The sequence below is a fragment of the Natrix helvetica genome, assembly GCF_964273705.1.
Source record: "Natrix helvetica genome assembly, chromosome: 1".
NCBI classification, from domain to species: domain Eukaryota; kingdom Metazoa; phylum Chordata; class Lepidosauria; order Squamata; family Natricidae; genus Natrix; species Natrix helvetica.
The window spans coordinates 70,456,633-70,475,571 of NC_138548.1; the positions used below are offsets into that span (position 1 = coordinate 70,456,633).

Here is an 18,939-nt window from a genome sequence, read left to right on the forward strand (position 1 = left end):
GAAATAGGTGCAGTAAGCATTCAGGAACATAATCTGTTAGTTGCTGAAGTGCATAATGATGGTACACAAATGTGATGGGCAGAGGATGATAAAAAGGTGCTATAAAAGAATTTAAATGCAAGTAACACTCACTCTTCCCTTTACAAACATTCTGCGGATGTTCACAGAAAGACGAATGACATGCAGAAATGCAGATTATACATTAAAGTTTTATTTGCTGACCGCCTGTCGAAATGTTCCTTGCTCTGGTAAATCAGCTCTACAAACAGTGGAAAAGAATAGATTGAGTACAGAATGGCTCAGTCTTTTCTGGCCACAGCCCAGCATTCCCACAAACTAAAGCAGCTCCCGCTGGGCACAGCCGAAAAACTTAGCTTACGAGCAACACTTCCGTGCCGGCCCCGCCCTTAGGTAGCTCGCTCTTCGATTGGCTGTGCCGGAGGAGGGCGTTAACCCGGTTAGGCAGGATGTCACGTGTGGGACTGGACTGGGAAAACAGAAGGCGCTGGAGTTGCGGCGGCCACCTTGAACACCCTGGTGGGCGCTGACGGGATCATGCCGTACGTTCTCATCAGCACTCAGATCCGCATGGTGAGCGATTCGGGTCTGGGGCTGCAAAGTGGAGGGAGAGAAAAGAGCGCGAGAGATCAAGCATGTAGTTATTTTTGGAATGGTGAACTTTTCCTGATTGGCTCCCATCCCCCCCCCCCCCCCCAATCAAGAAACCCTGTGTATGTGTGAGTGAGTGAGAGAGAAAGAGAGAGAGAGAGGGAGATTCTCCTGGCTGAAATATATGGACACCCACTTCTTTCCTTGGTCATATGTTTGCAAATATGTTTGGATACATTTTGGTCTAACCCCCTTCATGCCTGGCTTAAATACTAGACTAGAGACTTGGGAGCGGGGATGATTAAATATCTGAAGTCACTTTGTGTAATTTGGATGCAGTTCTGCAGCTGGACATTGTTTTCTTTTCTCATTTGCCATTTGCTTGGTTGTGCAGATACATGAATGCCATTCATAGCAATAGATTCCTGATGATGCTCCTTCAATGTTGGCAGGATCCACCTGTAACTGCTTCTAGAGCAGTGCCTTTCCCAACGTGATGCCTTCTAGATTTGTAGAGGCTACAGCTTCCAGAAATGGAATTGGCTGGGATTTTTGGAAGTGATTATCTCAACACCTCTGGTGGCCATGAGTTTGGGGAAGATTGCTCTAGAAAGTGTCAGAGTTGCAATTCCGGGGTTGATTAATCTCTTTCTTGAAGGAAAAAAGGATGAAAAGTCACTGTGCCTTTTACACAGTGCTTATGTGTTTTTGGATAACGCTTTTGTGGCTCACAGCCATTTTGTGAAATCATAGATCTGACTGGATTATGACACAATTGTAGGGCAATACATTTGTTAGATTTGCCACTGTGTGAACCTATCCATTTTTTTCTGGAAAACAAGAATCTCTGATCATAATGGATTTTACTTTTACGTACATTTCAGATGTGACTGGCCATTCTTATATAGATAATCTGATCATTACAGTGATACATGGGGAAAAAAACCTTCGTGTTCAGAAATTTTAACCTTACAGGTGTGCAGAAAATTGATGGTCAGTTACATCTTCTGGTTACTTACAGGTTAGTTTGGAGAAAGGGATACAGAGGCTGTGGAGATTCATCATCCCATTCTTAGGAGAAAATTCCTAAGCTAAACAAGCAAAGTCCTTTTTCTCCAGTGGATGCATGATATAGGTAATTTTTTTTCAAACTTGGAAAATTTTAGCTGTGTGGACTTCAGTTCCCCAAATTCCTCAAACAGCATCCACAGGCATAAATGATGTGTCAACACCTTTCAGGCCCTTGCATTGCCTTTTAAAAATATGCACAAAAACTGAATTTCTGTGGATTTTCAGCAAACTAGCAACCAATAAAGGGAGAAAGTGAAATAGATGCATTAAGTTTCTTGTTCGTGTCCATCTAACACTTTCCCCCTTTTCTGGCAATAAGTTGAATGTTAGCAATTATATTTACATCCACTACAACACTCAGCTACTGAAAATAACCTTTTTCAAAGAAGATGACTCTCAATTGCAAAAAGTCCTTCCCCTGCTATAGAGGGATCTCTGCCAGCCAACTCTGAATAATGGTTTGAAATGTATGGAAAAAGCCCAAATTAGTTCAAAAAGATTGATTGAAAACATTTCATGCTGTCTCATGTTCAGTCTGTAGGGGGAGCTATAACAATGTGTAATTATGTACCTGTGTAGCCTTGCACACTAATAACTAGACTTGGAATAACTTCATTGTCACTTGAAATGTAGACTAATTGGCATATATTGAAATGAAATTTTGTTGCATACAACTCTCAAAGGGTCCAATAGACATTATATAAATATGTCAAAAATATAAATAAATAAAAAATTATGCATATATCCACATATATTATATGACACATAGCTCTAAGTAGGTAAAAGTAACTACCGTATTGTTGCTAACCTTTTGCCAATGATTTTACTTCGATTTTATGTAAAGAAAAAAACCATTCCTTGTGTCCTAAAAAGAAGTCTTGTGGTTCAGAAATTAAAACAACTTAAAAAGATGGACTGTCAAGTGCCTGAATTTTGATCATGTGAGTGCAGGGGCACTGCAAGAGCCATAACCTCAAGGACTGGTTGTAACTACCATTTGTTTAGTGCTTCTATGGTTCTGTGCAAAAGTTACCTGAAATTGTTTCATGAAAATTTGACAACAAACTTGTTGATTTTTATGGGTATGATTTTTAGGACATTTGTGGAATATGTAGGTGTTAAGAGTGGAATGGGAAGATTTTGCCCCCAACAGGCTCCCACCCTTGTCATCATTTAAAGTGATAAAAACAAAATTGCGATCATCAATTCGACTGCCGAATGGTAATGTGATCTTAAAGTGTTAGTAAACTACATACACATTGCTGTCCTTTCATTTATTTATTAAATAAATTCATATTTATGTTCCCATCTATGTACCAGAAGGGCCCAGGTCTCATTTTAATAACTAGACAAATTCCTCTAGGTGAAGTCAACTGATCAGACATCTTGATTCTAAAACATAATGGGTGAGCTTAATACACAGATCAGAATTTCCATCAAATTGGGTGCTAATGGAGATCTTTGGCAAATATGTTGAAAGATGCTCTCATGTTCTGAATAATGTCTGACTAATGTATTGTAGCATTAAAACTGCTCCATTCACCTATTTTTAAGAGATCTATGCATTCATGTATATACTGTGTGTGTGTGTGTGTGTGTGTGTGTACATACCAATAATGAAAACCTTTGTTATGTAACAGATCTGTTGATTTGAGTTGCATTGGTTTTCCTTTTCAATCTTATACTGAACTTTGAATGAAAAAGCTAAATAATGCTTGTGATAGAAAACTTGTTTCTTTCTCTTGTCTGTTTTCAATACTTTATTTAAGTAGTAGAATGTCAGTAATTGTTAATTATTTTATATAGAGTTGCAATGACTCATGTAATGTAAATATGCTGTAGATGGTCTTTGCTCTGATGGTTCGAGTCCTAGCACTGCATGGTGCAGTGAACTTCCATCACTGGCTTCGGCTTCTGCCAACCTAACAACTTGAAAGCATGCTAATGCAAATAGATAAATAGGTACCACTTTGGTGGGAAAATAATGGCGTTTTGTACAGTTGTATGAAATCAGCCTGTGCTGGACCTTCTCCAGTGCAACTCCGGAATGCAAGGTGACATCAGTGGAGGAAGAAACCCCAGATGTCACTGCAAGAATGCTGTTGAACCTTTCTGAGTGTGGAGCTAGTCCGCCCTGTGGTGCACTCTGGATTGTGTGCGAGTATGAACTGAACAGACTAGCAGTTGTCAGCAGTCAAACAACTACTTTGTATTAACACTATGGTCTCCTGGTAATGTAACATTGTCATACGTTAAATAAATAAATAAAACATTTTATACAATAAATGTCACTATAGTGAAATAATACAATGAAATATATGAAAAGTTACAACAATAAAAAAGGAAAAAATAAGATGCATTGTAGTAAATTTGAATATACTAATATGGGCAAGTGTGCAAAGCTGAGGGATAATATGCCCGTCTCAACCTGAGGACAAAAGTATAGTATTGGAGATTTTCATAAACCATTTTGAACTGTGGTTTCTGCCAAGTATCATTATCTGATGTTCAAATTTTGCAAATAGTTAAGAGGTATAATGAAATAATTGGATGGTGCTAATACAGAAGTGGTCATTTCTCTCTGCAGGAAGTTGGACCTACAATGGTTGGTGATGAACATTCAGATCCAAACTTGATGAACTATCTAGGGGCCATTAAAAGAAACATGTTGGGAAATCATTTGTAAGTATTCCTCTTTTTGCTTCTTGCTTACATCACTGTTTTTTCACCTGTAATTTTGGCAACACAAGAGAACTTTCCCAAATCTGGTACCCAGTTGAGTGGAAACCTTTTATTAACAAACTATATATCCCTAGCCATAACTTTTTCGTCATCTTTATTCCTTTGCTCTGGAAAATTGTGTGCATTGTTCAGGTTGGATGGATAATTCTGAGGCATCCAAGATATTTCTTAAGCTTTTCATTCATCATTTAAATTAAAGCCCAAAAGACAGCAATACTAGAATCCTATTTACTCTAATGATATGTCAGAGAAAATTTCATCCAGGTGCAGTGAACAAGCCATTTCCCTTCAGTTCTTTTCTTGCTTCAACCCCCATCATTACTCCAGATTGGGGCTGTCTTCCATCTTAATACTTTGGCCTCATGCCAGTTTTATGCCATCTGTTTTCTCCATTTTAATGCAACTTTAGAGATTGAAGTGCAAAATGTTATGCTTTGAGACATCATAAATAAATGTGAACATAAATATACATCTTTTTAAAGTTAGAATATAGTTGTTTTGGCTTAAGACATCATGTTTAACGCAGGCATTGTGATTTATAAAATATTAACTAATACAATAGTTCAACTCAGCCAGTTGTTCTTTATTGAATGAACTATGAATGAAACAAAGCCTGGCTTACTGTAGTATGTAAATTGGATTCGTTTTCAGGGCACTATTTATTTCTGAAGATCTAGAAAAGAAATGTAAAATCAGCTGAAAGCAATGTTTTAAGACTGAAGGCGAGAAATAAGGAGTGCTTTCCTTTCCTATTAACTTTTCTCCACAGGTATTAAAAATAAAATTTGATGAAGAAAAGAAATCACAAGCATATTTACTTATGAAGTTCAAAGGCATGCTATTTTATAAGTCATTCTAAGCTTTTCATCATGTTGATGTTTGCATCTTTTGACTTTCCATTGTTAGTGATTTCAGAGCTTTTACATGCAAGCAAGCTTAAAAGCTCAAGTGTGAAGTTGATGTGTAAATAATGATAGGTCTTACTTTGAAGATGGCTCTTCTATTTGGAAGATTGTCAGATGAATATCTTATTGAGGGTTTCTGCTCTTTGAAAGGTTGTGCAGACCAGTGGAAGGGCAAGGGGCCACTAATATACCCCTGGATAGCAGTTTAAATAGGCCCATGGGGTTCCCCCCCAGCTACTGGGGCAAAATATATTATATTTTAATGTTAAGTTTTTTTTTATTTATTTATCAAATTTAGAACCTGCCTATTTACCACACAGAGGGACTGGGCTGTGGGCAAATAAAATAGTAAAACATAAAAACTACTGTATTTTTCGGACTGTAAGACGCACCAAGTTTTCGAAGAGGCAAGTACGAAAAAAAAAAGGTTTTTGTCCTCCACAGCCCCCAGGAGCACTCTGCAGGCTTCAGCAGGGTTGGGGGAAGGCAAAAACGCCCCCATTTTTCACCAAAATGGGGACGTTTTTTCCTTCCCCCAGCCCTGCTGAAGCCTGCAGAGTGCTTCTGGGGAGTAGGGCAAGACAAAAATGCCCCCGTTTTGGTGAAAACCGGCCCATTTTTTTGCCAGTTTTTCACAAAAATGGCAATTTTCCCCTTCCCCCAGCCCTGCTGAAGCCTGCAGAATTCTTCTGGGGGGTGGGGAAAGGCAAAAACGCCCCCATTTTGATGAAAAATGGCCCATTTTTCACAAAAATGGGATACAAAGGCGTTGCTTCGGGAAGCCACAAATGGCTGTTTTCGGTGTATAAGATGCACCAATATTTCCACGCTCTTTTGGGGGGGGGGGAGTTTTGTCATATTCCAAAAATACGGTGTATAAAAATGATAGAAGTGGCAAAGATTGTCAGAATTCAGAAATAAAAGACGAAGAGGGGAAAGCCCTTCAAAGTGTTAACCAGCCTGACAGTTGCATGCTGCTCAATGAGCCCCAAGCAAAATGGCAGAACCAGGTCTTTAGGCATTTTTTAAAAGCCAGGAATGTGGGGGCCCTCCTCACCTCTTGGGGAGCAAGTTATAGTAATTATGGATATAGGAAAATTAGCATAAGCCTGTTTTAAATAAATTATGCTTTTTTTTCTTGGCTTATATAAGGAGTTCCTCCTGAGAGCTTCTTCCAAATCTTATCATCAAATAGCTTTTCCTCTGCAGTTTTTGCAAAGGTCTTGGCTCATGAGTTTTTAAATACTATCCAATTTCTTGGTGGCAAGATGCATGTTTGGGTGCGTTTCTCAACAATGCCAAAAATAGTGTCATGCCTTAAGCTTTGTCTTTTCATATTTGGGTGCAACATCATGATGCTCATGCAAAAAGTGCAGGCTATGTGTCCCAATGACACAATGCTTTTTGTCATTCCCGCCCTTGCCATTCATATGCCTCTTGCTACTTGTTCTTCCTTCCCTTCTTGCCTTGCAATGGTGACCGCCTCCTTTTTGACATAAATAATCAAGAGGGGAAATGAACAGAGCCTCAGGGAGACCTAACAATTCTGGCTGCAAACTCTGCATTTTAAAAATACTAGCCAGAAGGGTCAGTTCACAGATGAAAATAGAAATGCAAATCCAATAAAGCCCTGTAAAATATCAAAGCAACTTAGAAATTGAGCTGTATTTGTAACAATGCCATAACATTTAAAACTCTTATAAATAATATTATAAATAATCTGTTGTTGACTAATTTGTTTATTGGGACAAAGTATATAAAATGGGCAAGCTTTTAATTCTCCAGAAATCTTCATAAGGGTTTGTGAATAAAGCTGTCTCTAGACTGCATTGCTACTTTCCAAACTTGTATTATCAAGCTTTCAAAAATGTAGGGCATCAAAGACCCAGAAAATTAACCTTAAACTTTGATCTACATATTACATTTCTGTTTAGCTTCCTTTACTTTCTAGTTTTATAACTTTGTTCTTAGAACAACAACATTCAATTTACATTCTCATCAATATGGAAACAAATGATTTGAAATTAAAAAAAAATCTTTCCATTTTTTATGTCTTGTTTACAACAGCTGGGAATATTATGTGAATGATGCTCCACGGATCGTCTTGGACAAGCTGGAGAAGTGTGGTTATCGAGTGATCAGCATGACAGGAGTGGGGCAGACACTGGTGTGGTGTCTTCACAAAGAAATGACAGAGAATTGTGCTTTTCTTCCTTCCCAAAACATTGCCATAAACCACCCAGCATAAGCTTGAGATTGTATTGCTGATCTTCCGGCATTTTAAAGTGAAACTTTATCAAAACCTGGCTTTAAAATCATAACCACTGCTACATCATCATAAGAAGCATCATTCTAAGAAGCTTCATGGCTCTGGAGCTGGAAATTTCCTGAAGAGATTAATCCTTATTAAGCATTATTTCAGGTGCCAATCTGAAACTGGCAGTATTAACTGTTATCTCGTTATTGTCGTTATTGAACGACGACAACTTGGCATTAAATCCACTATATCAGTAACAGTCTCAGGTTAGATCAGGTGTGACATAGCAGAGAATATATGCTCATGCACAAAATGGCTGTTAACATTGATAGGGACATTACCATACAAATTTACCTCTAAATTACATGATGTGCTTAAAGTATATTACAGGGTCCCCATTCAAGAGTGTGACTAGAATCTTGAGATTGTGATATGTGGTTTTTCTATTATCACTACGTGGTATGTGTTAAAATAGAAAAGATTCTTTAAATAGTTCCATATAGTTTTTAATTGTACCAATTTGCCTTTTCACTGTTGGGATTATTTACACTATGTCTGCTGAAAACCATTCCTAAGTAGCTCATAAAATAATAAAAAAATAGTAAAAGCAATCTAACGTATCTCAAACTCTTTGTTACCAGGCTGTTATAGGCATCAAAGCCTGTAACATACCAATTGGCAATCTTGAGCAAAAGTCTGAAATGATGAGTATCCCGAAGGGTACTATAATATATACAACTTGTATATTGGCAGGTAATGAGACTAATACACTGATCTAATGCAGCATTTCTCCCACATTCAAGGAGCTGTGTTAGTTTCACATAGTTTTATTGCTGAACCAGAAGTGCCAAATAATTAACCCTCTTTGTAACAATTTATTTTTGTTTACATTGCACTGTCAATACTGATAGTAGTTCAATTTCCTTGTGATGTAGGTGGCGATGAATGGCCACCAGTAATACTTAGAGTCCTGGATAAGAATTGAAAAAAAATGGGTGAGATCACAATTTAGCCATGAAATTGAGCTTGTAAACTTGTAACTAGCTTTCAACCAAAAGTTTCACAGATTTATTACAAAGATAAAAATAAGGTAACTATAGAACTCTTTTAAACAAAAGGGTACGTTAATGTGGATTTGTAAAGAATAAGTTAGAGAAACACAATGATCCTTTAAAGTCAGATTTGCCATGAGTTGCGATGAGTAGAAAATGTTTTCTATCATAGGAAATGTGCTGTAGAGCTCATATGGGTTCAATGAGTCGGGAAACATGGTGATGAACAAGGAAGGATATGGATTTTGCCGCTGCTATATAAATTCCAGATGTTAGGGTAATTTAACACTGAAAAACTTGAAATAATTTTCACTTTACATATCTCCTTAATTGGGGTGATCAGTTATTCCAAGAAATCTACAGTAGTTTTGAAGTTTTTCCTTCAATAGTTTTTATTGGTTTAAGAATTTTTATAAGCCAAAATGCATGGTAATGCCATTTCCCCTTCTACTATGTACAAGACTCTTCTTCATCTTCCTGTTTCATCTTTTCAATTAGCTTCTGCCTCTCAGAAGCTTGCCGCATGCGCATCATCACGAGGCTTTCATAATCCCTCTCAGAAACCACGGAATCCTGTGGAAAGAAGCGACCGCAGTCAGATTCAAAGCTCCGTTAGGTCTTTCTTATTCTGGATGAACTATTGAAAGCATCACCATCGCCACACAAGGGTACCTTTCAAATGTCTATTGAAATACGGAATCTACGGTTAACACAGCTATAATACTACTCATTGTTATATACTGGCAATTTAATTGGCTCTCAGGCATTTTCAGATTTTAGATTTTATAGATATTACATTTTATAGATTTTATAGATATTAAGATTACTCTTTACAAGCAAAACAAACTTTGCACAGTGCATAGCATTATTCATCAGGCTGGAAAGTGCTAAAAAGAAAAAAAAAGTTTTATATCCCAATATGCTTAATAGTCATACAAATTATTCAAAATTAAGTAGCTTAAGATCCCACATATTAAAACGTGGCTTAGAACAAATTATAATAGATTATGTTCTAAAAATTCTATGTACAAGGTATATTTCTTTTTAGAAAAGCTTACAGTTGGTTTAAAGAATAGTGGTTTATTAAAGCATTGTATTTCTTGAATGTACAGTCCTTGATCTACTACACTTCTTCAGCAACCATTTGAAGTTAACCAGTGAACAAATGGTGGCTATAACCAGTGCTCAAGAGTTTTGCCATCCCAGAACTCCCATGGTCATTTGAGCACTGGGCTACCTGTTCACATTTAGGACTGGTTGCCAAGCACCAACTGATCACCGTTTGAAACCTTTCTTGCCAGCTCCCTCAGAAAGAGCCTCCCAACCTGTGCTGCTCCTCTCAGACACCATCTGAGCCCTGTCCCTACCTACACAGCAGCTCTTGCGCACTCCTTGATCCATGTGGTGCTTCTCATGTACCCTGTCTTGACTCATGGAACTTCTCATGCACCCTACCTATTTTCCCTGAACAGCCTCTCTTGCATATCTCCTCGCTTCCTCCCCCAAACCAGCAGAAACCACTTACCTGCCTGCTGGTTTGGAACTTGCAGAGTCCCCCACTAATTTTGGGTGTGGGAAGGTGGCAAGAAGTTGCCTTGCTTAAACTGTGGGAATCAGTTAAAATCACCAACCGATACTGCAGGGATTGTGGTCACTAAACGATGTAGTCGCATTTTACGACTGCATTGCTTGGCAATGGAAATTCCAGTCTCAATTACCGTCATAAGTCAAGACCAACCTGTATGTATGCCTCTAACTCTGAAAGGTTTTTGGAGGATTTCTGAGGGAGCTATAGAAAAGAAATGCCCAGCTGAGAGGCCAATACAATAGGAAACTATAGTCTAAAATTAGTGCTTCTCAAGCCTGTGTGGCTTTTAAGGCATGTGGACTTCCAACTCCTAGAACTAATGTTCATAAATCTTAATACTGCTAAAGTTGAGCAAGACTTTAGAAACTTTAGCACGTTTGGAAACGGTGGGATGCGAGAGCCAAGGCTATATTCTGCTTCTTTTCAGAGAAGATTTTGGAGACACCCTGTAGTTATAGAGTTGTAGTTTGGTCTAGTGGTTAAGGCACCAGGTTAGACACCGGAGAACTGTGAGTTCTAATCCTGATTTAGGCATAAAAACTGGCACAGGGTGGTTGTGGTGGAAAAACAGGAGTAGGAAGGTGTACAAAGTATGTATGCCATCCTAAGATATATATAGATAATAATGGCGGGATGTAAATAAAATAAATACAAGGGAATGGAATCTGTTTCTTGGCAAACCTACACCACTGCATTTCACAAATTAGGATACCAGGCACACCCTCATTAAGACTATAAAAAACCCCAGCAACAATGAACAAGTTTGAACAATCTAATCTGCTCTAATCCACAAAGAGGACTTTGGCTTTCCTTTTAGATTGGGTCTGGAGTGTGGTACAAGCGGTGCCATTGAACAAACGGAATGGATAAAAGGGGGGAAAATGCCAAAACAGGTCCAAAAAGGCTATCCAAAGCAATTTGCCTTAAAACTCATATATTTATTTAAAATGTTGTGAGATTGTATACTTATTTTGCTTTAACCCTGCTAGCATTTTAGAAATGTCACACTGGCATAAACATCTTACATTTAGATTAGTTTTCTTCTATGATGGAACACATTACAAAAGGAAATAGGATTGACAGATTAAATCATATATTTTTAGGATTAAGAAGATTAAGGCAGGGTGCCTAACATAACATATTAATAATGATTTAAATGATACTTTGCAAGCAGTGATTTTCTCAATATCAGATGCTATGCAAAACGCAGCAATAAATGGCTATCACATATGTCCAGAGGCATCTACCTGGCCTTTTTTGCAGAGTGAAGCTGACCTAAATCTTTAAAGATAGGTAAAGTTCTTTATTGTCTCATCATATAGACGTGTTACATAAGCAAAAGTATACCTATATAGTGTTGTACGATTTTTTAAAATTCTCTGGCCAATCAGATTAGTTGGAAAGCTCTACACAGAGAAGCAATTGGATTGTATCAGTTCCCAATTTACTCACAGGGACTTGTAAGAAAGTATTGTTATAGAAATTACAAAGTGAAGAAGTCCGAGTAGGCTTGTAGGCTTCTACATCTCTCACTAATTGAATTATAGGTTTCAGAATGTTGATTCTATTGTTTCATTGAATATTAAATATGATGTAGGAAATCTTAATGCAGGGACATTATTTCTAAGATTGAAAGATAGTAGTACAATTTATCTTGTCCTTGTTATCTAAAGAAGCAGCTATAATATTCATATAAAGAGAAACTTTGTATGAATATTTATAACAGCCATTTTAGCTATGATAAATGAAAGTGATCTGATATTCATTTGCTAAATTTAATGTACTGAATCCTCTGCTCCTACAGCTATTAGGAAACTGCATTAGTGCTTCCAATGATACTGCAGTAACATGAAGTTTCTCCAGGCTCCAAGGAAATTAGACATTTATACACAACACTACACTGCAGACACTCCTGGTTTTAACTAGCACAGCAAGTTTCCTAGATAAGCAGGAACTGAAACAGACTTCAGGGTACCTCTACCCAAATATCAAGTAGTATATCATACTGACTCACATTAGGATGTCTGGAAAAATATTTCTTTGCATAGGTTAATGAAGGCAAGAGTGATTACAGGAACAGAAAAATAAATTAGAATTTATCTTCTTAATAGGTCAACAATGTTGATTCAAGTCTTATTTTGATTCATGTTGACAATAAAAGAAGAATGAAAAAATAACCTTTTAGGAAAATAAACTAACATACTTACAAAAAGGGTAATATTAAAAACAGCCACGTAACCAGAGGAAAGGAAATACTTGGGAGAAACAGATGAAAAGTTGTTACAGAATCTACAAAAAAATTGCTTTTTAATTCCACAAGGATAAGATCAGGTTCAACGGAGAAGCAAAAGCGTTAGACGAAAACACAGGCAAAGACAATTTAAAATATCTCAGGCCATCATTTTTTTCCTAACCATTTGCCGTGTTGTTTGATGTAAGTCCTCAGCACTAGAATTCTGTGTTTTATTGCACCATCCTCATTTCAATAGAGGGGAGGGGAAGGGAGGAAGAGACATTCTATTTGAAACCATGTGGAATAAATCTCTTGAATTAGGGGCTTGGCCAACAGAATTAAATTTGCTAGATCCTTTTTTATTTCCGTATCTGTACCTTCTTCCAGTAACGCTCCTGAAGAATAAAAATCTGTGTTCCAAGATTCCACAGAAGCTCTGGTTTCTCTTGAGACCAAGTAACGTGGGCTGTGGCTTCAGAGTCATACACACCTATTTCCTGCAACCTAGGCAATTAGGTAATAGTATAAATCCCAGTTTCTGATGTCACTGAGTCAGCAAGGGCTTGGCACAGAACACACACAAAGGAATTACCACCCACAGAACATATGAGTGCCCGAGTGAGAAGTGAAAAGTAGGTGCCGAAGAAAAGGTGCATGAAACAAAGAAATCTGAAAATATGCTATGATCTTTCAATGACTGCCAAGGAATAAAACCACAATGTGCACTGAACTGGATGGGCTTCCTTCTATGTTTCCCACTTGACTGCTTCTCTATTGGTCCATCTCACTGTAAGTATTAATTCTAAATTTTATTTTGTTTTAACGCTCTAAGCCACAATTACTTCATTTATAAATATTTCGTTTATTTTTGCTAATAGATGCCTCTCTCTCAGGGGGCCAAAGTGAACTTTTCACAGTAGGAAGTTGAATGCTTTTCATTATTGTGACCGTTCAACTCTGCGATCCAGTTGTAGTGTTCTACAAGTATTTATACTTTCATTCAAATTCGATATATCAGCACAGTTTGGAAGCCAAGGTACAGGACAGCTTCCCATACTAAAGATGGGTAATGTAGGGATGGCAGTCCACAAATAAGAAACAATGCAAATTTCTGTATCTTCCACATCTGCCTGGTCATTATGCACAATGGGCATCATCTAATCAATGTGAATGAAGACAGAGAAGCAGAACACGGGGAAGACAGCTTACTGATAGGTTGATCAAATGGAGCAAGCCCAGGTTAGGTATTAGTTTTTGACCCAAATAGGAAATGTGAATAAATGCAAAAGGCCTGATGAGAAGAACAAGTAAATCTATGGCCGAAATAAGCAACAGAAGAGGAAGTAAGAATTGAATTGAGTGTAAGGAAGTGAAAAGAGGCAGATATTTACTGAAAGCTGTGGAAGAGAGAGAGCATGGAAACTGGAATAATAGGAGGAGGCTTGGATGTAGAATAGGGGAGGATATAATCTAATGAAACAGAAAGATGACACAAACTAATGCAAAAGGATCCATATCAACAGGGTATAAACTGTGGAATAAGCTCACTCCCAAAGAATGCCATACTTTTTACCACTGCAGGTAGAATTTAAAACTATGATGTTTATCTAAAGTTTGTAAGGGCTAGACTAATTACAGTATAAATATCTAGCTAGATGGCAGCAGCTAGTCAATTAAGTAGAGTTGAACCTAGCTAATATTAGATGAGAGACTGTCAGGTTGAATAGGGCTGAACAGGAAAGTAGGAAAATAACCCAGAAGAAATGAATAGCACATCACTTTCGTACTGTTGCTAGGAAAACTACATAGATATATCCAAGAAATCACAAGGAATCAAGTTTGCCTTAGAGGTACCACAATTCAGTGGTTTTAAGAATAATGCTGGAGGTGGTCTCTGTTCCAGTGGTTCGAATCCTAGCACTGCCTTAAGAAGTGAACTCCTGTCACTTGCCTCAGCTTCTGATCACCTAGCAGTTTGAAAGCAAGTTATATGCAAGTAGATAAATAGGTACCACTTCAGTGGGGAGATGAGCTGGTGCTTTTGTGGTTTGCCAGCGGCCAGCAGAGCTTGCAGCAGATTCGGACAGTGAGGAGGTTGGGGAGGAACATGGGCCACTCCTGGAGTCTGGGGAAGGCTCTGATGAGTGCTCTGCATCGGAGGCAGAGATGGGGCCCGGGCCGTCTGACAGTTATCACCTGACAGTTATCACCTACCTTCGGAGTCAGACATCAGTGAGGCAGATGAACAGCTGGAGCCTGTTCCCAGTGTGCGCAGGAGCAGAGCTGCCAGACAAAGTGAACAGCTAAGGAACAAGGGTCGACTTGGGAGTAAGGCCACAGGTGGATGGTGAATGGCCCCTCCCATAGGGAATAAAAGAGGAGAAAAAGGGGAGGGGTGTTTGCAGAAGATAATTAATTCATTCATGCATTCTTGCCAAATATTGTAGCATCTGAAAGATATCGGCCTGGCCATTCTCCAAGCCTCATAAAGGTCGGCAATTGTGAACTATCTTGAAAGACTGGGAGAGGAAAAACTTTGCTAGAGAGGAATTCACTGTAAATTAAATAAAAGGGGTTTATCAGGATGAGGGCTTCGCAGTGGTGGGTTCCTACCGGTTCGGACCAGTTTGGCCAAGCCAGTAGTGGTGTGGCAGTCTGGGGCGCTGGAACTGGCAGCGACCCAGGCCTGCCATACCCCCGAACTGGTTCTCCAGGAGGCGCCATAGGCAGCGCCATCTTGTTTTTCGCTTCTACACATGCGCAGAACAATTTTTACTGCATACAAGCGAACCAGCAAGTGCCTGCTGAAACCCAACCCTGAGTCTTCATGCTGCTGGGAAAACCTAGGTCAGAATAGGTGCTTCATGCAGGCCATCAGATTCCTACAGGCTCTGAACTTTCCCGGTTGCAATGTCCGTTTGTGAGGCAGCTCCAGTAGAGGGAGGGGCACCTTGGATGACCCTGCAGGAGAGGCAGCTTTCTTTCTGGTGTGAAGCCAGCTTGCCCTCCTGTGGCGCATCTTGGGAAATGTGAGAGTGTGTACCACAACACAGTTATAAACTGGCAGCCAAACTACTACTAGCTAATGTAACACCACCACACTATAACAACAACAACAACAACAACAACAACAAGAAGCTTGACTTGAAAGCACCTCTATTGTATTTCTGTAAATTTGGACTTCGAATAAGCATTCAGGGGTATAAAAAAATAAAAGAATCTGGAATGTATTAATTGTAAATATTTTGTAGGTACTAAATAAAAATGCTAGTAATAAAACTTTTAATTCTGAGATGAATTTCTGTTTAAGATGGAGATGCATTTTCTTACATTTGGGCTTTGATATCAAAAACTACACTTACTCAGTATTTTTCTCAAAACCTTAGTTACTTGGAGGGTTGCAAAATTCTAGCAATGAGATTTATTGTGAAAATTACTTTTGCGGCATTCCATACACATTCTTTTCTTTAAGAATGCAAGCAAATCCTAACTTTGAATACACAGACCTGCTTGTTAATGTCTCTTTTCTTCTTCTAGCAAACAAGAAAGACGTTCTCTACTCCAGGAGCCTGAGTTTACCTGAAGACTATTGATTAGTTAGCAAACATCACTTTATTGCTTCTCTCAACATGGACACATGGCGGAGAGGATCTATTAGGTCCTCAGGTTTCTTCAAGCGGCTCTCATTCAGGAGGAACAAGAAATTGGGCAGCCAGGCTATTATCTTGAACCAGAACAGCCAAACATTAGACTCCAATGAACAGTACGACAAAAAGAGATTCCTAAGAAATTTCAAAGAAAAGCAAGACTATTTTCCATGTCAAAGTGAACAAAATCTTACCACTAAAACACAACCACCTCCCAAACCACCTCGTTTATATCTGGACACTGCCAGCTGCCCCAATATAACAGACCACAGAGAATCTTCCTCTACAGATATATCATTTTCAAGCACTTCCTGCCATTTTCATAAGGCTACTCAAACGCAGCCTGATCTATTATACAAATCCCAAACCATGAATTCTGAAACTTTCTCCAGGAACAGTAAGCCTCCTTTTGATCCATCGGACCCCTTCCTTTCCTTCACACTAGATTTGGGACCCTCACTCCTGGATGATGTTTTACAAACACTCAGAAAACAGAATTTACTATTAAATTAGCTGGAATTCTCACTAAAACCAAGAAATTAATCATACTGACTCGTCTGATTCATGGACTAAGTTGTTTTTGGTTCTTTTTAAAATAGATTTGTTCCCAAAGAAGGTTATGCCATCCCTTAGAAGTTGCTATTAAGTAAATTATGTTTTCTATCTCATTTTGATAAGCAGGCAATATACTTGCTATACTTAACCAATCAGAAATTCTAGACAGTATGAGTATATGTAAGAAGATGATGGTTTTGGCAGGAAACGCTGCATCTCTGGATTTGTTTGGGTAAAATAATCTTAAATATCTCAGAACTCAATTGTTATACATAAGGTTTTGAAAGGACACAGGGGGCAAGAGTCCTGATCTACCAATAATGAAATGGGAACTCTAAATATGAAATTTATTTTCTTTTGTGCCAGTACAGAATTTTTCTAATTTCTTCCTTCAATTTGGAGGAACTGATTGGGAGAATTAATAACTGCAATTACATCATACTATGAATATAAAATGTGAATGCATATGCTACTCTTTATTAAAACAATTTGCTTTATTTCCTTTGCACATTTTTTTTTAATTTCCAGTAACCAGTATTTGTCTAATGGGGAAAGTCTTAGTATTACCCTTTCTAGCCTAGCATCTTCAAAAAAAATTGGTTCTACTAGTTTCAACCAATTTGATCATTGCTGTGATGAAACACATCTGAAAGATGTTAAATTTGGGGGGGAAAGGTTATCCTACTAGATGAAGTATTGTATCTTCTATTAGCAATCATTTGTAGACATCATTGTGGCTTATAGTAACATCAATTAAAGAAGCAAACAGCTGGAATGAGGAAACCATAGTTTCAGAAGAGAGCAGCAAGGGACTTCATCCAAATTGGATCAGAGTCCCACAGCCGTTTTGTTGCCAAATTAAAGCAGCTGCATCAGGCAGATGCAAACATGACTAATGCTATTAATACTGAATTCTGAACTCCACCTATTGCTTAAAGCTGAATTGTGACATGACTACGTAATATAAGAAGGGCTTCCATTGTTTTTTCAACTTCAAGGTGATATGAGTATATCAGTGTCAAAAATGAGCTCGTGTTTACTTCCTCAACTGAGAACAAATATAGCCAGACTTTGCAATTATCTCATTTTTCTAACACACACACACACACACACACACACACACACAAACAAAAATCAATAGCATTATATACTTCAAAGGGATTGCCAACAAACAGGTTCAAACCACAAGGTGTTCCCTCCTCCATGCATGAGAATGACATTTGTACAATATAGGCCTATAATTGCTATCAAATTGATAAATCAACCCCATGGGTGACAAGAAAAAAGGAGGCACAAGAGAGGAATCTGTAGTGAAACTACCTCACAAAATCTAGAACAGGTAGTTGTAGGAAGGTACTTTCCCACTGGTTTCTTGGAGCAGTGTAAGTGTAAAACATTTTCCTCTCATTAAAATCAATAAGGTAGAACAAACTGCTCCAAGTTCCAAGCACAATGTAACTTGCAGGCCCAGAAGAGGAATGACTTGGGGGCAAGTATTATTTTTAGCTACTGAGCTCTTTTAACATATTGCATGGCATGTGTCATCACAATAAATCCACAGGGGATGTTCACCTATTCCACCAAACTGATTATCATAAACATGACTAAATGCGGTTTACTACAAAACAAATCGATGACATCTGTTGCTCTTTTTTTAATTTTAGTTTTTATTCTTTTTGCCATCATATACTTAACAGGCTGAAAAACTACCACAACATAAAAAACAGTGTAAATATAAAAAACAAAACCCAAACAAAGCAACACAAAAGGAAAAAATATACGTATTTATATATCGCAGGGCCCTTCAGATGTTCACTCATGCTCTAATCTCTTCAGAACTTGATTACGGTACTACACGTTCTACATAGGACTGCCCTTGAAGCTTCCACTGGTCCAAAATGCAGCGATATGGGCAGTAATGCCTTGATATACCCATGTAACACCTCTACTTTTCAAGTTGCATTGGTTGCCATTTAGTTCTGGGTGTCATTCAAGATGCTAGTTACCTATACAACCCTATATGACATAGTACCTGGTTATTATGTTATCTGTCACTCGTAGCATCTGCCCAGGCAACTCAATCCTGCAAAGCAGATGTGCCAAGTTCCCCCAATTAAAAAAAGTCCTCTATCAGGATTCAGGAGGGACACCTCCCCTGTAGCAGCATCTGCCCTCTAGAACAAGATTCCTCCCAAGATCCAGATGGCCCCGTTCTGTGATTGTTCAGAAGAGCCAGGAAGACTCGGCTGTTCACCCAGGCCTTTGGCAAGAGACAGAAAC

The 18,939-nt window shown here is 38.3% G+C and overlaps 3 protein-coding genes across 3 annotated transcripts in view; 2 read left to right on the forward strand and 1 right to left on the reverse strand.

Annotated features, from left to right (window-relative positions):
- Positions 1-434: 434 nt before the first annotated feature.
- Positions 435-8,195, forward strand: GCHFR (GTP cyclohydrolase I feedback regulator). Its single transcript, XM_081950215.1, has 3 exons — positions 435-591; positions 4,268-4,362; positions 7,395-8,195. Exons 1-3 carry the CDS (start codon positions 556-558, stop codon positions 7,573-7,575), a joined length of 312 nt encoding a protein of 103 aa, XP_081806341.1. The 5' UTR covers positions 435-555; the 3' UTR covers positions 7,576-8,195.
- DNAJC17 (DnaJ heat shock protein family (Hsp40) member C17) overlaps positions 7,852-18,939 on the reverse strand; it is a 32,117-nt gene continuing 21,029 nt past the window's right edge. The window contains exon 11 of the mRNA XM_081950187.1: positions 7,852-9,209. Coding sequence (XP_081806313.1) covers positions 9,087-9,209 — 123 coding nt within the window. The 3' untranslated portion in view covers positions 7,852-9,086. The remainder of the gene's footprint in view (positions 9,210-18,939) is intronic.
- LOC309390647 (uncharacterized protein C15orf62 homolog, mitochondrial) lies at positions 12,444-17,299 on the forward strand. The gene is made up of 2 exons (XM_081950201.1): positions 12,444-13,246; positions 15,995-17,299. Exon 2 carries the CDS (start codon positions 16,087-16,089, stop codon positions 16,615-16,617), a length of 531 nt encoding a protein of 176 aa, XP_081806327.1. The 5' UTR covers positions 12,444-13,246; positions 15,995-16,086; the 3' UTR covers positions 16,618-17,299.

Coding starts and splice junctions, on each gene's coding strand:
- GCHFR (XM_081950215.1), top strand. CDS start 556: ATGCCGTACGTTCTCATCAGCACTCAGATCCGCATG. Junction 592..4,267: donor TCAGCACTCAGATCCGCATG/GTGAGCGATTCG, acceptor TTCTCTCTGCAG/GAAGTTGGACCTACAATGGT. Junction 4,363..7,394: donor AACATGTTGGGAAATCATTT/GTAAGTATTCCT, acceptor TGTTTACAACAG/CTGGGAATATTATGTGAATG.
- LOC309390647 (XM_081950201.1), top strand. CDS start 16,087: ATGGACACATGGCGGAGAGGATCTATTAGGTCCTCAGGTTTCTTCAAG.